Genomic DNA, 16771 nt, shown 5'->3' on the forward strand with positions numbered 1-16771 from the left:
AACATTAGTATAAGCTGGTTATCAATCGTTTTATAAATATTAAGGCATGGTCTGTGAAAATAAGGTTTTCTTTAACATATGAGCAAACAGAAATCAAACACCCTATTGCCCTTCACATCCCTCCATTATTTCATTAGTAACTCATAAATTTTAAATTAATATAATTTCAAATAGTATTCAAAAGTCAATATAAATCATATTTAACTCAATACAGTATTTTTAAGTAATTATACAGTGCACATATATTCCTCACTTAACAATACCTGTTTAAGCAAGTTACCATTAAATCATATTTCCAAATGACAGCATAGCCTCCACATTATATATAAAACTACTAGAAATTTTTAAAAGAAAAAAATATATTACTTAGGAATAACCTTTATATTTAAACGTCTTTTTCAGATTTTGCAAACATTTATTTGCTCCCCAGAGAATTCTGGGATAAATAAATCCATTTACTACTAAATCCCACATCAAATTCCCCAAAAGCTGCATCTGAAAATCCCTCTCTTAAGAGCTGTAAAAAATGTAATGTACAAGAAAGGGTTGACTTCTTTACTACTCACATTTAAGATTTCAAATAATTTTTTCTTTTTGGCTGGTTCTTCTACCCACAGAATAATCTGGCGCACACTGGAACAAGGCAGGTTCTTTTCTCCAGTGATTATTCTCACCGGATCATGCAGAAGCTGACCTGCTAGCTGTTCTATGCTAGTTGGAATTGTGGCTGAAACCAAAATGGTCTGACAGTCATTAGGAATGTTTTCCAAAATGTCAAGCACTTGTTGTTGAAAACCCATCTTTAACATGGTATCAGCCTAAAATAAAACCATTTTAAAGTTAGTACTGCTTGACATTAAAACTCAGAATTGCCCAAGAAAAGACAATATAATTAAGGATATAAAAAAATGAAAAACCTTTACACAGAAAAATAAAATACAACAATGTTAAAATAGGAGGACCAATTGGAGAAAATGTATATTTATATACAATTACATACTGTGTAATTATATATACATTTACAACAATATATACAAAGATTTTCATTATGGCATTAGAATAAGCAAAAAACCATACACATCCTAAATATCTATTAACAGAGGACTTGATAAATAAAATATGGTATATTCATACAGTGGAACACCATGTTGTCCTTTATTGAATTATATGGGATGACCGGTACACCCATTCCTATGAGAAAAAAAGCAAAGTACAGAACACTGTACATGTGTGTTAAAAAATGTTATATATGTGTACCCTGAAGACACTTAATTGCTACTAGGGAGAAGAGAAGGCTTGAGACTCATTTTATAGCTTTTTGTCATTTGATTTTTTTTCATCACGAACATATGGTATATTTATAATAAAATAGTAAGTGGAAAATATTTAATGTTGAGAGAGCTGACACATCTGTATTGTTTTTTTCTAACTTTTTAACTGCAAAATACACATTCAAAGAAAGAAAAAGCAATAATTTTCAACAAGTAGATACAGAACAGATTTCAGAGTTCGTTATGGGTTACCATTCCACTATTTCAGATTTTACCTTCTAGCTGCTCCAAAACACTAGAGGCTAAAAGAAACATCAATGTAGTGAGTCAGTGGTCATATTCATTAATTAAATCCTATTTTCTCTGTTACAACTCCTCCTTTGAGCCTTTCCCAATCTACAGAGATCTTTAGGAATGCCTGTTCTAACTATTTCATATTGAGAAGGGGTGTCAACATGAAAGGATAGCAGGATGTAATTAGGTGATAATCTTGGAGAGGCTGATCCCTCTGGGTTTCAGGAGTTACCTGGACTAGGAACCCTTTGGAAATTTCAGGTTCCAGGAAAGCAAATTTAGTGCATGAAACTTTTATAGAGTCTCAGTTTGAGCATTAGGTGTTCTTAAGAGTTAACAGGAGTGATGCTGGTTGGGGTTTAGCAAATCATGGCCAATTAGCACTTATCTAACTGAAGCCTACATAACAGTAGCCTCCAGAATAGCTTCTTGACTCCATTTGATCTCTCTTAGCTAGTGATGCCCTATTTAATACACTTCTTTCCTCCCTTTTCGTCTGAAAGGCATTGTCAATCCCACAGAGCCAGAGCCAGACTCATCCCTGGGAGTCATGTCCCATGTTGCCAGGAAGACTTCCACCCCTGGTTGTCATGTACCACACAGGGGGGAGAGTAACGATTTTCCTTGCAGAGTGGACTTAGAGAGAGAGGCCATACCTGAGCCACAAAAGAGGTTATCCTGGAAGCAACTCTTAGGCCTCCTTATAGGCAGTCTGAATTTCTCCACTGCAGAAATAACATTCATAAAGGCAAGCCTCAAAATCAAGGGCTTGGCCTATTTTCTTGGGAGTCCCCAACAGTTGGGGAAGTTTAATAGTTCCATCTTTTTTTTTCTAATTCAGACCCTCAAGGGACTCTACCAATACTTTTTTTTTTAAGATGGAAGAGATGGTTTATTATACACGTGTTACACTGGGTCACAACTGAGAACAGAAGTAGTCCAGAACGTCAAGGTCCAGGGCAAAGGACCAACAGGGGCTGTTTTGGTACAAACAAGCTCTTTCAGAGGTCTTCGGAAAGTTGGACAATATTGGAAGTTCTATACCCATTGAAAGAATCAAGACAGTAGCCTGCAGTCAACAACTTATATCAGCATCCCCGGCCTCTGGCATTCTATTATTTCTGCTCCCCTGGTCTCCATGGGTGCACACACCAATGGTTTACTTGGACCTCTGCCTCATCTTTCTTCTTTTGCGCTTCAGCCTGTGCATTCACTTCTTCCTCCACTTGGCTCTCACAGCGTGGAGGTTTCTACAAGATGGCGCTAAGGCTGAAAGAGCCCAGTACTTTTTAATTATCAGTCCACCACAATCGGGAATGTATCTGAGCATTATATTAAGCTATGCAGAATTACAAGGCTTTGTTCACATTCTGGACTCCAGGAATCAGGTTGTTTAAATGAGCTATCCAGAGAGGCTGATTTAGATTATGCATGACAGAAAATTTAGGTTCTACACACAATAAACCTCTCTGCATCTGGTCTCATACAGTAGGTGGAGGTTTATAGTATATACACTATCATCTTTTACCCTGTATTCTTAGTCCCAGCCAAACTGCCTTTTTTTTTATCCTAACTGAGACCCAATCTCTTTTTCAGTTACATTAACTGAAATGTAGTTATGTTACTGTATGTAGCTATGCTAACTTTCAGAGCTGCAGCCCTCCATCTCTGGGTCTTAGATGTCATAGAGTTACTCAAGGTTCCAGGGAAATACCAGCTGATACACAGAATCTAGAAATACACTTATAACTTCAGACTAAGTGTGGCTGCTATAAAGGCTCACAATCTAGGCTCACATTTTCTTATATAAGTATTTTCTGAAAGAGACCTTAGCATTTTGTTCTTTTTTTCTGGCTTATTTTGCACAACACATTGCCCTCAAGGTATATTCAGTTCTTTATGTGCCTCTCGATGTCCTCCCTTTTTGTAGCCACATCATAGTCCATCATATAAATCTATCACAGTTCGCCATTCTACTTCTCAGTCATTGTACCTTCAGCTCCCTCCAGCTATTGGGCAACATGGATAATGTCCAAAATAAATAAACCATGCCTTACAGTATCTTCACTTGGTTGTACAATCAGCAGCACTCTCAATTTTAGACAATTTTCTTGATCCATAGGAACTGATCAACAGCTTCACCAAATATCAGATCAAAACTATCCTTATCACTTGTCCCTCCGTCCCACAACTAGTTGTCCGTGATAGTGCTGTGGTACTGCTAATTGCTTCCTGTTAATTATTTGCCATAGTATCCAATTTTAGTTTTCCCCTCATACCCCTCTACTATTAACTCTCTGTCCAATATCAAACCTCTAAAACAATTCAGGCAACAACTTATTTATAACTGTAGCTTTTATCAGTGGGATACACGGCACTACACATCCCCTCTGTATTGTTTGTTTTTTTTCAACAACGAACATGCATTATTACTAGCAAATAAACTTTTTTTTCTTTTTAAATTAGTGCTGCTTTTAAAAAATAAGATTACGGCTACCTTGATTTTCAAATAAAATTCTGGGGTCTGTCATTTGAGAATAATAAGATATTTCCTTATTTTAAACTATTAAGGCTAGCATATTTTAAATATCCACTATGTACCATCATTTAGATTAGTATGAACACTCATCTTAATGTTATTCATTACATGTTATTTAAGAATATAAAATAATCATGACTGTCTGGGTTTGAATCCTGGCTCCATCTATGACCTTGCGCAAGCTAATTATTGGTTCTATGACCTCAGACTTTCCCTCTGTAAATGGGAATAATAGTACTTTATGGGCTGTTATGAGGATGAATGAGATTAGGAATCAAGTATATAAAACACTATCACAGTGCCTACAGCCTAAGTCTCAGCCAATGTTTCAATTAATTATGAGACAGAGAGAACATGTACACACACTGTGTGTCCTGCAAACATTCCCCACATTCCTCAATAATCTCACCATGTCCAATTCATCTCAGTAGACAGCCTTGCTTCTCCCAGCCATTAGAAATAAATTCCTGTGTTCCTCTTCTCATCCAAGCTTCCCTACAGAGTAGTCTAGATTTGCTGTTTCCATTCCTCCCTTTTCTCACCCTCTGCTCACTTTCAGGGCAATCCACCAGTTTCATCTTCTCACCTTACAGGAACTACTCTCCTTCAGATTGTCAATGACTCCCCTACTACCAAACTCAACAGCCATCTTACTTTTCCCTAAAGATACTTACATTCATTCCTAATAATCAAAATAATATGCTCAATGTAGAAAACTTGGTAAACACAGGAAAATAGAGAACTAAACTCATCTATTAGATTGCAAGCAAGACATTACCAATGTCTCTCTCCCTTAATTTATTTGTTTTCTTTTTCTTTTGCATGGGCAGGCACCAAGAATTGAACCTGGGTCTCCGCCATGGCAGGGGAGAACTCTGCTTGCTGAGCCACCATGGCCCACCCTCTCCCTTAATTTTAGTCTTCTAAATATGCTGGGAATCTCTTGTCCCTGTCTTTATAGCCTCTATCCTGGCTCAAACTCACCCCTCCCTCTATAGAGAATAGCATAGAGGCTATTCTCTAATAAGTCTGAATAACATATATTCAAAACAGAATTGCTTTATTTCATCCCTGCCAAATGCTCTCCTATGCCAGTACTCATCTCAGGAAATGGTACCATCAGAAGCCCAGATGTCATCCTTGCTTCCTTTCCTCATTACCCCACATCTAACACATTAACAACCTGGCTGACATTAACACTTCTCTCCAGCTCGCCAACATCATCAGCTCAGGCCTGTGAAACTGCTCCACTCCTATCACCACATCCCCAATCCAACCCTATTCTCCTCTAGCAGCCAGACAGATCTTTCTAGAATGTAAATCAAATCTTGTTACTTCTCTGCTTTAACCAACAATGGCTTCCCACTACACCTGCAGTAAAATCCAACTCCTGACCATGGCCGACATGGGTCTCATCCCTGCCAACTTCCTACCACTCTCCCCCTCACTCTCCATGACACTACTATACCAGCCTTCTTTCTGTCCCTAAATATCCCACATTCGTCCCCACATTAGTGCCTGTTCACTGGCAGTTTATCTACCTGAAAGTCTTCATGTGGATGGTTCCTTCTTACTCAGATCTCAGCACAAAAGTCACCAAGAAAGCCCTCCCCTGACCACCCCAGAGTCTCTGTCATATTACACCTTGTGTCACTGCGCCCTGAGACAGAGAGCTTGTCTGTCTCACTTTTCATTGTATCCTCAGAACAAAGAATAGCATCTCACACACAAAAAGCCCTAAAGATGTATTATAATAAATGCTCACACATTAATTTCAAGTATTTAACAAGCACCTAACTATGTGTCAGGAAGTTTGTTAATCAGTGTGTTCAAAATCTTCTGAAGATAAGAATTACTTGGAATGAGTTTTTAAAGATGCCTGGGCTCCAACTCAGACCTATGTAATCAGAATATCCAAGCGGCAGGTCTGGGCATCTATTATATACACTGGGCACCCAGGTGATTCTTATCATTAGGGAAACTTGGCAAAAACACTGTGCTTGATTCTAGGAATATAGAGGGAACAGTACCAAGAAATAATAAAGTTTGTACAGACTGCAATAGAGCCGAGAAGAAAACGAGGCTAAAGTCGGTATGGGGAGTGAGGGAAGCTTCACAGAGTCACTGACAAGTGAAGAAGGAAGAGCAGGTAGATGGAGTGGGAGGGCACCTAGGCCAAAGGACAGGTATGATCAATGATGCAAAGGTGATGGAGCAGATTCTTCTAATTCCAAAGGAATTATCTTAGTTTTCATTCCTCATCATGTCTGTGTTTTCACCCTCCTTGAAACAGTGCCTTCTCTCTTCTTTGGGGATATAAGTGGTTCTCAGTTCCTCTGTGATCTCTTAGACACCTCTTTGTTTACTGACACATCTACAAACTCCACAAGATTGGCCTTGTCCCAGTCCTCATCTCCCCTCTCTCTCTGTTTATTTCTCTCTAAACTTCCTCTCTTAGAGGAACCATTATGTCTCATGGATTCTGATGCACATATTTCCTCAGAGAGTCCATCACTTACATGTAATTCACATGCCTAAAATGAAACTCAAAACGTTTTTACCAAAACCCAGCCCCTTACTCAACTGCCCTTTTTAAAAATTAATGGCACATATTTTGTCAACCCCCAACCAAGATGATCCCTGCTGGCCCTAAAGAAGATCTAGGTAGGGCTCTAACTGAGACACAACAAAAGTTTCATGCACTAAGTTTACTTTATTGAAACCAACAATTTCCACAGCGTTCCTAGGCCAGATAAGTATTGACATGCAGAGGGGCCAGCCTCCCCAAGAACATAAAACAGCAACTAATTCCATCGCCTATCCTATACTGTCAACATCCCTTTTCAATATGAAAAAGTTAGAATGGGCATAATCCAAAGATCCCTACAGAGAAGAATGATCAAAACAGATATATAACAGAGAAGACAAGATTTAACATATGAGTATGACTGCTGAAGTGCTGTATTGATATTTCATTTAGCTTTTCAGTGTTTTGGAGCAACTAGAAGGAAAAACCTGAAATTGTGGAATAGTAACCCATACCAAACTTTGAAATTTCTTCTATGACTATCTGTTGAAACATACTTTGAAAACTATTGCTTTTTCTTTTTTTATATATCATTACATCTCACAACAAAAATGTTTTTAAAAAATGAAAGACACTACTATAATTTATAGAGTCATCTCTACCACCTTCCTCTTCCTTTCTCATAGCCAATTATCACAAGACCATAAATATTCCTTAAAGTGACTCTCAGATTTAACCCTCCTTGACTCCTATTGCCTCCACCCTGTCCTTGACCCTCCTCACCTCTCGTCTGGATTGCTAGCTGTTCTGCTTCACAGATTTTTTCTTCTTTAATTTCTCTTGCACAGAACAGCAGAACAACCTTCCTAAACCACCACTTTCAACATGTTACACCCCACTCAATAATTTAGAAAGCCTCACTGTCTACCACATCAAATCCAAATTTCTCTGCCTCCTTTTCAAGGCCCTCTATAATTTGACTCCACCCTAACCACCTAGCTTTACTTCCTACTGTTTCTCAGGAAGAACTCTTCAGGCTGACTTGTCTCATTTCTGCCCCCTCCACTCATAAACTCTGACTTTTTCACTCTGCATATGTTAATTTCTTCACCTGCAATATTTCATACTTCCTCATTTTCTAAATCCTTTCCTACCATTTGAGGCCCAGGCCAAACCCCATTACCTCTAAAAAACCATTTTTTACAGTGCTAGGAAACTCACTGCCTTATTTATTTTTCTGACTTTACTGTCCTGAACAATTAGCATATCATATACAGTTCGATTATTTTACTTATAGCCTACAGTAGGGTTGGCAACTTATGGCTCTTGGGGAAAATCGGAACCTCTATTCGATTTTGGAAATAAAGTCTCAAGGGAGCAAAAATCCATGGCCACTATTTACATATCGACTATGGTTGTAATGAGTAGTTGCCATGGAGATGATACGGCTCTCAAAGCTAAAAATATTTACTACCTTGTCCCTTACAGAAAGATTTTGCCAACCCCTGGACATATGGTATTTTGGCACTTTCTTATCTCAGTATATATGGTAACGTTCTTGCCTTTATTTGGAGTGTATGTTTCTTTTTTCTCCAACAAGATTTCAGTATCCTGTAGACCTGAATACTATTTGAAACTTTTTTGCGACTCCATCCAAGCTTGTTCAGAGTTGGTCAATCTGTATCTAAAGAGTTTCCTTCATTACAGCTGTTGACCAGTTCAGTTCCCCTCAAGACCACATTCTTTAAACGCTGAGGAGCTGGGACACAGGATGTATATAATTTGCACTGAGTACATGTTTGCTGAATGAAAACTTTGTTTATAGCCTAACTGAGCACAGTGATGAGGTACCATATGAAACCTCATTAACTGAAGAAAATGGAGATGCTGTGAAGAGAAGTGAGGATGAACAGAACCTAACTCTAAATTTCACACAAGCATCACTTGTCAGGCTCCTAAAATGGGGAGAACTTAAGAATATGGGTTCATCATCAAAGGGAAGCCCAGTCATACATGCAGGGAGACTGTAAGTCTGATCATAATTAGATACAATTAATCAGTTCCACCAAAAGGCCATGTCAGGAAAAAGCTGACTTTACAGCACTTTTTAAAGAACTGAATGATTATCATTTTATATCTGTACAGGACTTTTTAGTTTATAAGACATTTTCACCACCATTACTTTATTCTTACCAGAGCTCTGGGAGATTTAACTTGCCCAAGGGTCTCACAGCAGGTGGAGGAAAGACTCAACCCTGGTCTTGCAGTTCATGGTCTTTCCACACCCTTTGGTATCCTCCTGCTGGTTAGCACCAGGAACCCCACATTTCTGATCACATCTAGGTAACACTGGGCCCCTGTTCTGTCACTGCCTGTGGGCCGTGTGTGAAGGTAAATGCGCTCTGCAGGCAGAAATGTCACATGTGCAGTCTAGGTTGACACAGGATTTCTTTTCTTAAACTTGTTCACATGGTGGAACATCATGAAATAATGACATATCTACTTCATCTTGTTAAGGAAACCAAAAGCATAAAATTGGCTATAGGGTGTATACAACATAGAAAATCACAACCACATATACAGGTCTCTCTCTCGCACACACACACACACACACACACAGAGAAGTCATCCAATTAAGCATTAACTACTTACGAATTTTCTGTTTAAAAACCCATTTACCACTACTTTATTTCTGTGGACATATGGTAGAAAGTATTAAATATTTTTAAAAGCTTTAGAATGCGGTATTTCTTGATATTATGTTTTCTGTAAATTTGGAAACTAGAGATATGGTTTAAGTTTAGTAGCACTAGACTTTACCTGCAGTGTTCCACAGGAACCAGCCTAAGAACCCCTACCCAATTTTTTTAAATTCCTGGATTTTTTTCTTTCGGGGGAGAAACTGCCTGAATACACAATGAAATTATATAACTTTCATAAATTACATAACACTATATAACTAATGTTTTAAAAGTGTTACTACTTACTTCATCTACTACTACAATTTTTATACCACAGAGTTCTACAGCGCTCTGTTTTATTATATCCAAAAGTCGTCCAGGGGTTGCTATGATAACCTGAAAAAAAAAAAGACAAACAACAAAATGTTTTAAAAGTAATAGTCATTCATTTTATATTTACTGAGTGGCTAATATATGACAAGGTACTGTGTTAAGTACTCAAAATTCAGTGATGAATAAATCAGACATAGTCCCTTACCGCTCTTAGGAAACTCATAGTATAAAGGAGGATATAGACCAATAAATGCTATCAATGTGCCTTCAATCTATGCCAGGGTGTTTCTAGCATTCACTGTGGTCTTCCTAGCTCAGTATGGAGTGAGAACCTATTATGGAGGAACCTATCTAATATTTAGGCTAAAAACCTTAAGGATTAGTGGAATGAGCAAGGTAAGGGGTGTCTAGGCAAAGGGAAAAGCATCTGCTCTAGTTTGCTAGCTGCCGGAATGCGATATTCCAAAAATGGAATGGCTTTTAAAAGGGGGAATTTATTAAGTTTCAAGTTTACAGTTCTAAGGTCATGACAATGTCCCAGTCTGTAAAAATATCCAAATTAAGGCACCAACAAGAGGTTACCTTCACTCAAAAAAGGCCGATGAAGTTCAGAGTTTCTCTGTCAGCTGGAAGGGCACATGGGGAACATGGTGACATCTGTTAGCTTTCTCTCCAGGCTTCTTGTTTCATGAAGCTCCCCCAGGGGCATTTTCCTTCTTCATCTCCAAAGGTCTCTGGCTGCATGGCGCTCGTGGTTCTACAGTTCTCTCCAAAATGTTTCCTCTTTTAAAAAATTCCAGTAAACCCATAAAGACCCACCTGGAATGGGTGGAGTCACATCTTCTTCTAATCAAAGGTTAATATCCACAAACAGGCGAGTCACATCTCTGTGGAGATATTCTAATCAAGTTTCCAACCTACAGTGCTGAATAGGTCACAAGATGGTTCAGGATTAAAGTATCACTTTTCTAGGGTACATAATCCTTTCAAACCGCACAGTATCTATGAATGTTCTGAGGCTGGGAGGCCAGTCAGGTCTGCATGTGGGGCACGGAGGGATGGGCAGAGGTGAGGGATGGCACAGATAAGACCTGAGAACCAGGCAGGGACCAGACCAGGAAGGGCCTGGCAAACAGCCTGACCACTAGGTAGCTCTGTGAACAAGTGCAGATTCCCTAACCTCTTTGGGATTATTTCATTTTTAAATCAAGAGATTGCATACAATGATTTCTAAGGTTGATTTAGGTACTTAACATTTTTATAGTATATTAGTTGAGGTGGTTAAAAGTAAGAACTTTCAGTCAAACTTAGGTAGTAATATTGGCTCTAGCATTTAATAACTGTGAGAGTCTCTGTTCTAGCATACATAAAATGGAGATGATAATTATTTTGAGGACTTAATTTCTGTGAGGATTAAATGAGACAGTGATGGCATAAAAATATTGTAGAGTTACAAATGATCTAATAATTTTTAATAAATTCAATTGCAGTCCACTTTTCAAATACATACCAAGAGGATGGTAAAATCATCAAGCATGATAAAAACTCAGGATTAAGGATCTGGACCTACAGAATTGTACGGTTCTGTGTAGATACTTCAGCAATACCATAAACATTTAAATAAGTTTTAATTATTTTGAAGTGAGTTCATCCCTTCTATTCCACTTTTTTTCCCTCTGCTAGTTTGGAAGTTATAAACTATTTTTTCTTTCTATTGATGCTTAACCTTAAATTAAGTATCTTTATATAGAGAGAGATATAATAATAAATCTAAAGTAAATTAAAAAATTTATCTTTTTCTTGAACACCCAAGGATAAATACTTTAATGCCAATCATCACTCTCCTATTTGGCCACTACTTCTTTTTTTTTTTTTTTAAATTTTTTTTAAATTTATTTTTATTTTTATTTATTTTTTTTTTTATTAACGGAAAGAAAGAAAAAAAAAAGAAATTAACACAACATTTAGAAATCATACCGTTCTACATATGCACTCAGTAATTCTTAACATCATCACATAGATGCATGATCATCATTTCTTAGTACATTTGCATCGGTTTAGAGGACCTAGCAACACAACAGAAAAAGATATAAAATGTTAATATAGAGAAAAGAAATAAAAGTAGTAATAATAGTAAAAAACAACAAAAAAAAAACCCTATAGCTCAGATGCAGCTTCATTCAGTGTTTTAACATGATTACTTTACAATTAGGTATTATTGTGCTGTCCATTTTTGAGCTTTTGTATCTAGTCCTGTTGCACAGTCTGTATTCCTTCCGCTCCAATTACCCATTATCGTACCCTGTTTCTAACTCCTGCTGGACTCTGTTACCAATGACATATTTCAAGTTTATTCTCGAATGTCCGTTCACATCAGTGGGACCATACAGTATTTGTCCTTTAGTTTTTGGCTGGACTCACTCAGCATAATATTCTCTAGGTCCATCCATGTTATTACATGCTTCATAAGTTTATCTTGTCTTAAAGCTGCATAATATTCCATCGTATGTATATACCACAGTTTATTTAGCCATTCTTCTGTTGATGGACATTTTGGCTGTTTCCATCTCTTTGCAATTGTAAATAACGCTGCTATAAACATTGGTGTGCAAATGTCCGTTTGTGTCTTTGCCCTTAAGTCCTTTGAGTAGATACCTAGCAATGGTATTGCTGGGTCGTATGGCAATTCTATATTCAGCTTTTTGAGGAACCGCCAAACTGCCTTCCACAGTGGTTGCACCATTTGACATTCCCACCAACAGTGGATAAGTGTGCCTCTTTCACCGCATCCTCTCCAGCACTTGTCATTTTCTGTTTTGTTGATAATGGCCATTCTGGTGGGTGTGAGATGATATCTCATTGTGGTTTTGATTTGCATTTCTCTAATGGCCAGGGACATTAAGCATTTCTTCATGTGCCTCTTGGCCATCCATATTTCCTCTTCTGGTAGGTGTCTGTTCAAGTCTTTTTCCCATTTTGTAATTGGGTTGGCTGTCTTTTTGTTGTTGAGTTGAACAATCTCTTTATATATTCTGGATACTAGACCTTTATCTGATATGTCATTTACAAATATTATCTCCCATTGTGTAGGCTGTCTTTCTACTTTCTTGATTAAGTTCTTTGATGCACAAAAGTGTTTAATTTTGAGGAGCTCCCATTTATTCATTTCTTTCTTCAGTGCTCTTGCTTTAGGTTTAAGGTCCATAAAACCACCTCCAGTTGTAAGATTCATAAGATATCTCCCTACATTTTCCTCTAACTGTTTTATGGTCTTAGACCTAACGTTTAGATCTTTGATCCATTTTGAGTTAACTTTTGTATAAGGTGTGAGATGCGGGTCTTCTTTCATTCTTTTACATATGGATATCCAGTTCTCTAGGCACCATTTATTGAAGAGACTGTTCTGTCCCAGGTGAGTTGGCTTGACTGCCTTATCAAAGATCAAATGTCCATAGATGAGAGGGTCTATATCTGAGCACTCTATTCAATTCCATTGGTCAATATATCTATCTTTATGCCAATACCATGCTGTTTTGACCACTGTGGCTTCATAATATGCCTTAAAGTCCGGCATCGTGAGACCTCCAGCTTCGTTTTTTTTCCTCAAGATGTTTTTAGCAATTCGGGGCACCCTGCCCTTCCAGATAAATTTACTTATTGGTTTTTCTAATTCTGAAAAATAAGTTGTTGGGATTTTGATTGGTATTGCATTGAATCTGTAGATCAGTTTAGGTAGGATTGACATCTTAATTATATTTAGTCTTCCAATCCATGAACACGGTATGCCCTTCCATCTATTTAGGTCTTCTGTGATTTCTTTTAGCAGTTTTTTGTAGCTTTCTTTATATAGGTTTTTTGTCTCTTTGGTTAAATTTATTCCTAGGTATTTTATTCTTCTAGTTGCGATTGTAAATGGGATTCGTTTCTTGATTTCCCCCTCAGCCTGTTCATTACTAGTGTATAGAAAAGCTACAGATTTTTGAATGTTGATCTTGTAGCCTGCTACTTTGCTGTACTCATTTATTAGCTCTAGTAGTTTTGTTGTGGATTTTTCCGGGTTTTCGACGTATAGTATCATATCGTCTGCAAACAGTGATAGTTTTACTTCTTCCTTTCCAATTTTGATGCCTTGTATTTCTTTTTCTTGTCTAATTGCTTTGGCTAGAACTTCTAACACAATGTTGAATAATAGTGGTGATAGTGGACATCCTTGTCTTGTTCCTGATCTTAGGGGGAAAGTTTTCAATTTTTTCCCATTGAGGATGATATTAGCTGTGGGTTTTTCATATATTCCCTCTATCATTTTAAGGAAGTTCCCTTGTATTCCTATCTTTTGAAGTGTTTTCAACAGGAAAGGATGTTGAATCTTGTCAAATGCCTTCTCTGCATCAATTGAGATGATCATGTGATTTTTCTGCTTTGATTTGTTGATGTGGTGTATTACATTAATTGATTTTCTTATGTTGAACCATCCTTGCATACCTGGGATGAATCCTACTTGGTCATGATGTATAATTCTTTTAATGTGTTGTTGGATACGATTTGCTAGAATTTTATTGAGGATTTTTGCATCTATATTCATTAGAGAGATTGGTCTGTAGTTTTCTTTTTTTGTAATATCTTTGCCTGGTTTTGGTATGAGGGTGATGTTGGCTTCATAGAATAAATTAGGTAGTTTTCCCTCCACTTCGATTATTTTGAAGAGTTTGAGGAGAGTTGGTACTAATTCCTTCTGGAATGTTTGATAGAATTCACATGTGAAGCCGTCTGGTCCTGGACTTTTCTTTTTAGGGAGCTTTTGAATGACTAATTCAATCTCTTTACTTGTGATTGGTTTGTTGAGGTCATCTATGTCTTCTTGAGTCAAAGTTGGTTGTTCATGTCTTTCCAGGAACCCATCCATTTCATCTAAATTGTTGTATTTATTAGTGTAAAGTTGTTCATAGTATCCTGTTTTTACCTCCTTTATTTCTGTGAGGTCAGTAGCTATGTCTCCTCTTCCATTTCTGATCTTATTTATTTGCATCCTCTCTCTTCTTCTTTTTGTCAATCTTGCTAAGGGCCCATCAATCTTATTGATTTTCTCATAGAACCAACTTCTGGTCTTATTGATTTTCTCTATTGTTTTCATGTTTTCAATTTCATTTATTTCTGCTCTAATCTTTGTTATTTCTTTCCTTTTGCTTGCTTTGGGATTAGTTTGCTGTTCTTTCTCCAGTTCTTCCAAGTGGACAGTTAATTCCTGCATTTTTGCCTTTTCTTCTTTTCTGATATAGGCATTTAGGGCAATAAATTTCCCTCTTAGCACTGCCTTTGCTGCGTCCCATAAGTTTTGATATGTTGTGTTTTCATTTTCATTCGCCTCTAGGTATTTACTAATTTCTCTTGCAATTTCTTCTTTGACCCACTTGTTGTTTAAGAGTGCGTTGTTGAGCCTCCGTGTATTTGTGAATTTTCTGGCACTCCGCCTATTATTGATTTCCAACTTCATTCCTTTATGATCCGAGAAAGTGTTGTGTATGATTTCAACCTTTTTAAATTTGTTAAGACTTGCTTTGTGACCCAGCATATGGTCTATCTTTGAGAATGATCCATGAGCACTTGAAAAAAAGGTGTATCCTGCTGTTGTGGGATGTAATGTCCTATAGATGTCTGTTAAGTCTAGCTCATTTATAGTAATATTCAGATTCTCTATTTCTTTATTGATCCTCTGTCTAGATGTTCTGTCCATTGATGAGAGTGGTGAATTGAAGTCTCCAACTATTATGGTAGATGTGTCTATTTCCCTTTTCAGTGTTTGCAGTGTATTCCTCACGTATTTTGGGGCATTCTGGTTCGGTGCATTAATATTTATGATTGTTATGTCTTCTTGTTTAATTGTTCCTTTTATTAGCATATAGTGTCCTTCTTTGTCTCTTTTAACTGTTTTACATTTGAAGTCTAATTTGTTGGATATTAGTATAGCCACTCCTGCTCTTTTCTGGTTGTTATTTGCATGAAATATCTTTTCCCAACCTCTCACTTTCAACCTGTATTTATCTTTGGGTCTAAGATGCGTTTCCTGTAGACAGCATATAGAAGGATCCTGTTTTTTAATCCATTCTGCCAGTCTATGTCTTTTGATTGGGGAATTCAGTCCATTAACATTTAGAGTTATTACTGTTTGGATAATATTTTCCTCTACCATTTTGCCTTTTGTATTATATATATCATATCTGACTTTCCTTCTTTCTACACTCTTCTCCATATCTCTCTCTTCTGTCTTTTTGTATCTGACTCTAGTGTTCCCTTTAGTATTTCTTGCAGAGCTGGTCTCTTGGTCACAAATTCTCTCAGTGACTTTTTGCCTGAGAATGTTTTAATTTCTCCCTCATTTTTGAAGGACAATTTTGTTGGATATAGGAGTCTTGGTTGGCAGTTTTTCTCTTTTAGTATTTTAAATATATCATCCCACTGTCTTCTAGCTTCCATGGTTTCTGCTGAGAAATCTACACATAGTCTTATTGGGTTTCCCTTGTATGTGATGGATTGCTTCTCTCTCGCTGCTTTCAAGATCCTCTCTTTCTTTTTGACCTCTGACATTCTAACTAATAAGTGTCTTGGGGAACGCCTATTTGGGTCTAATCTCTTTCGGGTGCGCTGCACTTCTTGGATCTGTAATTTTAGGTCTCTCATAAGAGTTGGGAAATTTTCAGTGATAATTTCTTCCATTAGTTTTTCTCCTCCTTTTCCCTTCTCTTCTCCTTCTGGGACACCCACAACACGTATATTTGTGCGGTTCATATTGTCCTTGAGTTCTCTGATACCCTGTTCGAATTTTTCCATTCTTTTCCGGATAGTTTCTGTTTCTTTTTGGAATTCAGATGTTGTATCCTCCAAATCACTAATTCTATCTTCTGTCTCTTTAAATCTATCATTGTAGGTATCCATTGTTTTTTCCATCTTTTCTACTTTATCCTTCACTTCCATAAGCTCTGTGATTTGTTTTTTCAGTTTTTCTATTTCTTCTTTATGTTCAGCCCATGTCTTCTTCATGTCCTCCCTCAATTTATCGATTTCGTTTTTGAAGAGGTTTTCCATTTCTGTTCGTATATTCAGCATTAGTTGTTTCAGCTCCTGTATTTCA

The 16771-nt window shown here is 37.2% G+C and overlaps 1 protein-coding gene across 5 annotated transcripts in view; it reads right to left on the minus strand.

Annotated features, from left to right (window-relative positions):
• The window catches only part of DDX59 (DEAD-box helicase 59), a 48264-nt gene that overhangs the window by 17431 nt on the left and 14062 nt on the right, over window positions 1–16771 (minus strand). For all 5 annotated transcript variants that reach the window (XM_077157350.1, XM_077157349.1, XM_077157348.1 and 2 more), the window contains exons 4-5: window positions 9619–9708; window positions 567–818 (exon numbers count right to left, since the gene is read on the minus strand). In XM_077157350.1, coding sequence (XP_077013465.1) covers window positions 567–818; window positions 9619–9708 — 342 coding nt within the window. The remainder of the gene's footprint in view (window positions 1–566; window positions 819–9618; window positions 9709–16771) is intronic.

This window comes from Tamandua tetradactyla, chromosome 4, assembly GCF_023851605.1.
Source record: "Tamandua tetradactyla isolate mTamTet1 chromosome 4, mTamTet1.pri, whole genome shotgun sequence".
Taxonomy (NCBI): domain Eukaryota; kingdom Metazoa; phylum Chordata; class Mammalia; order Pilosa; family Myrmecophagidae; genus Tamandua; species Tamandua tetradactyla.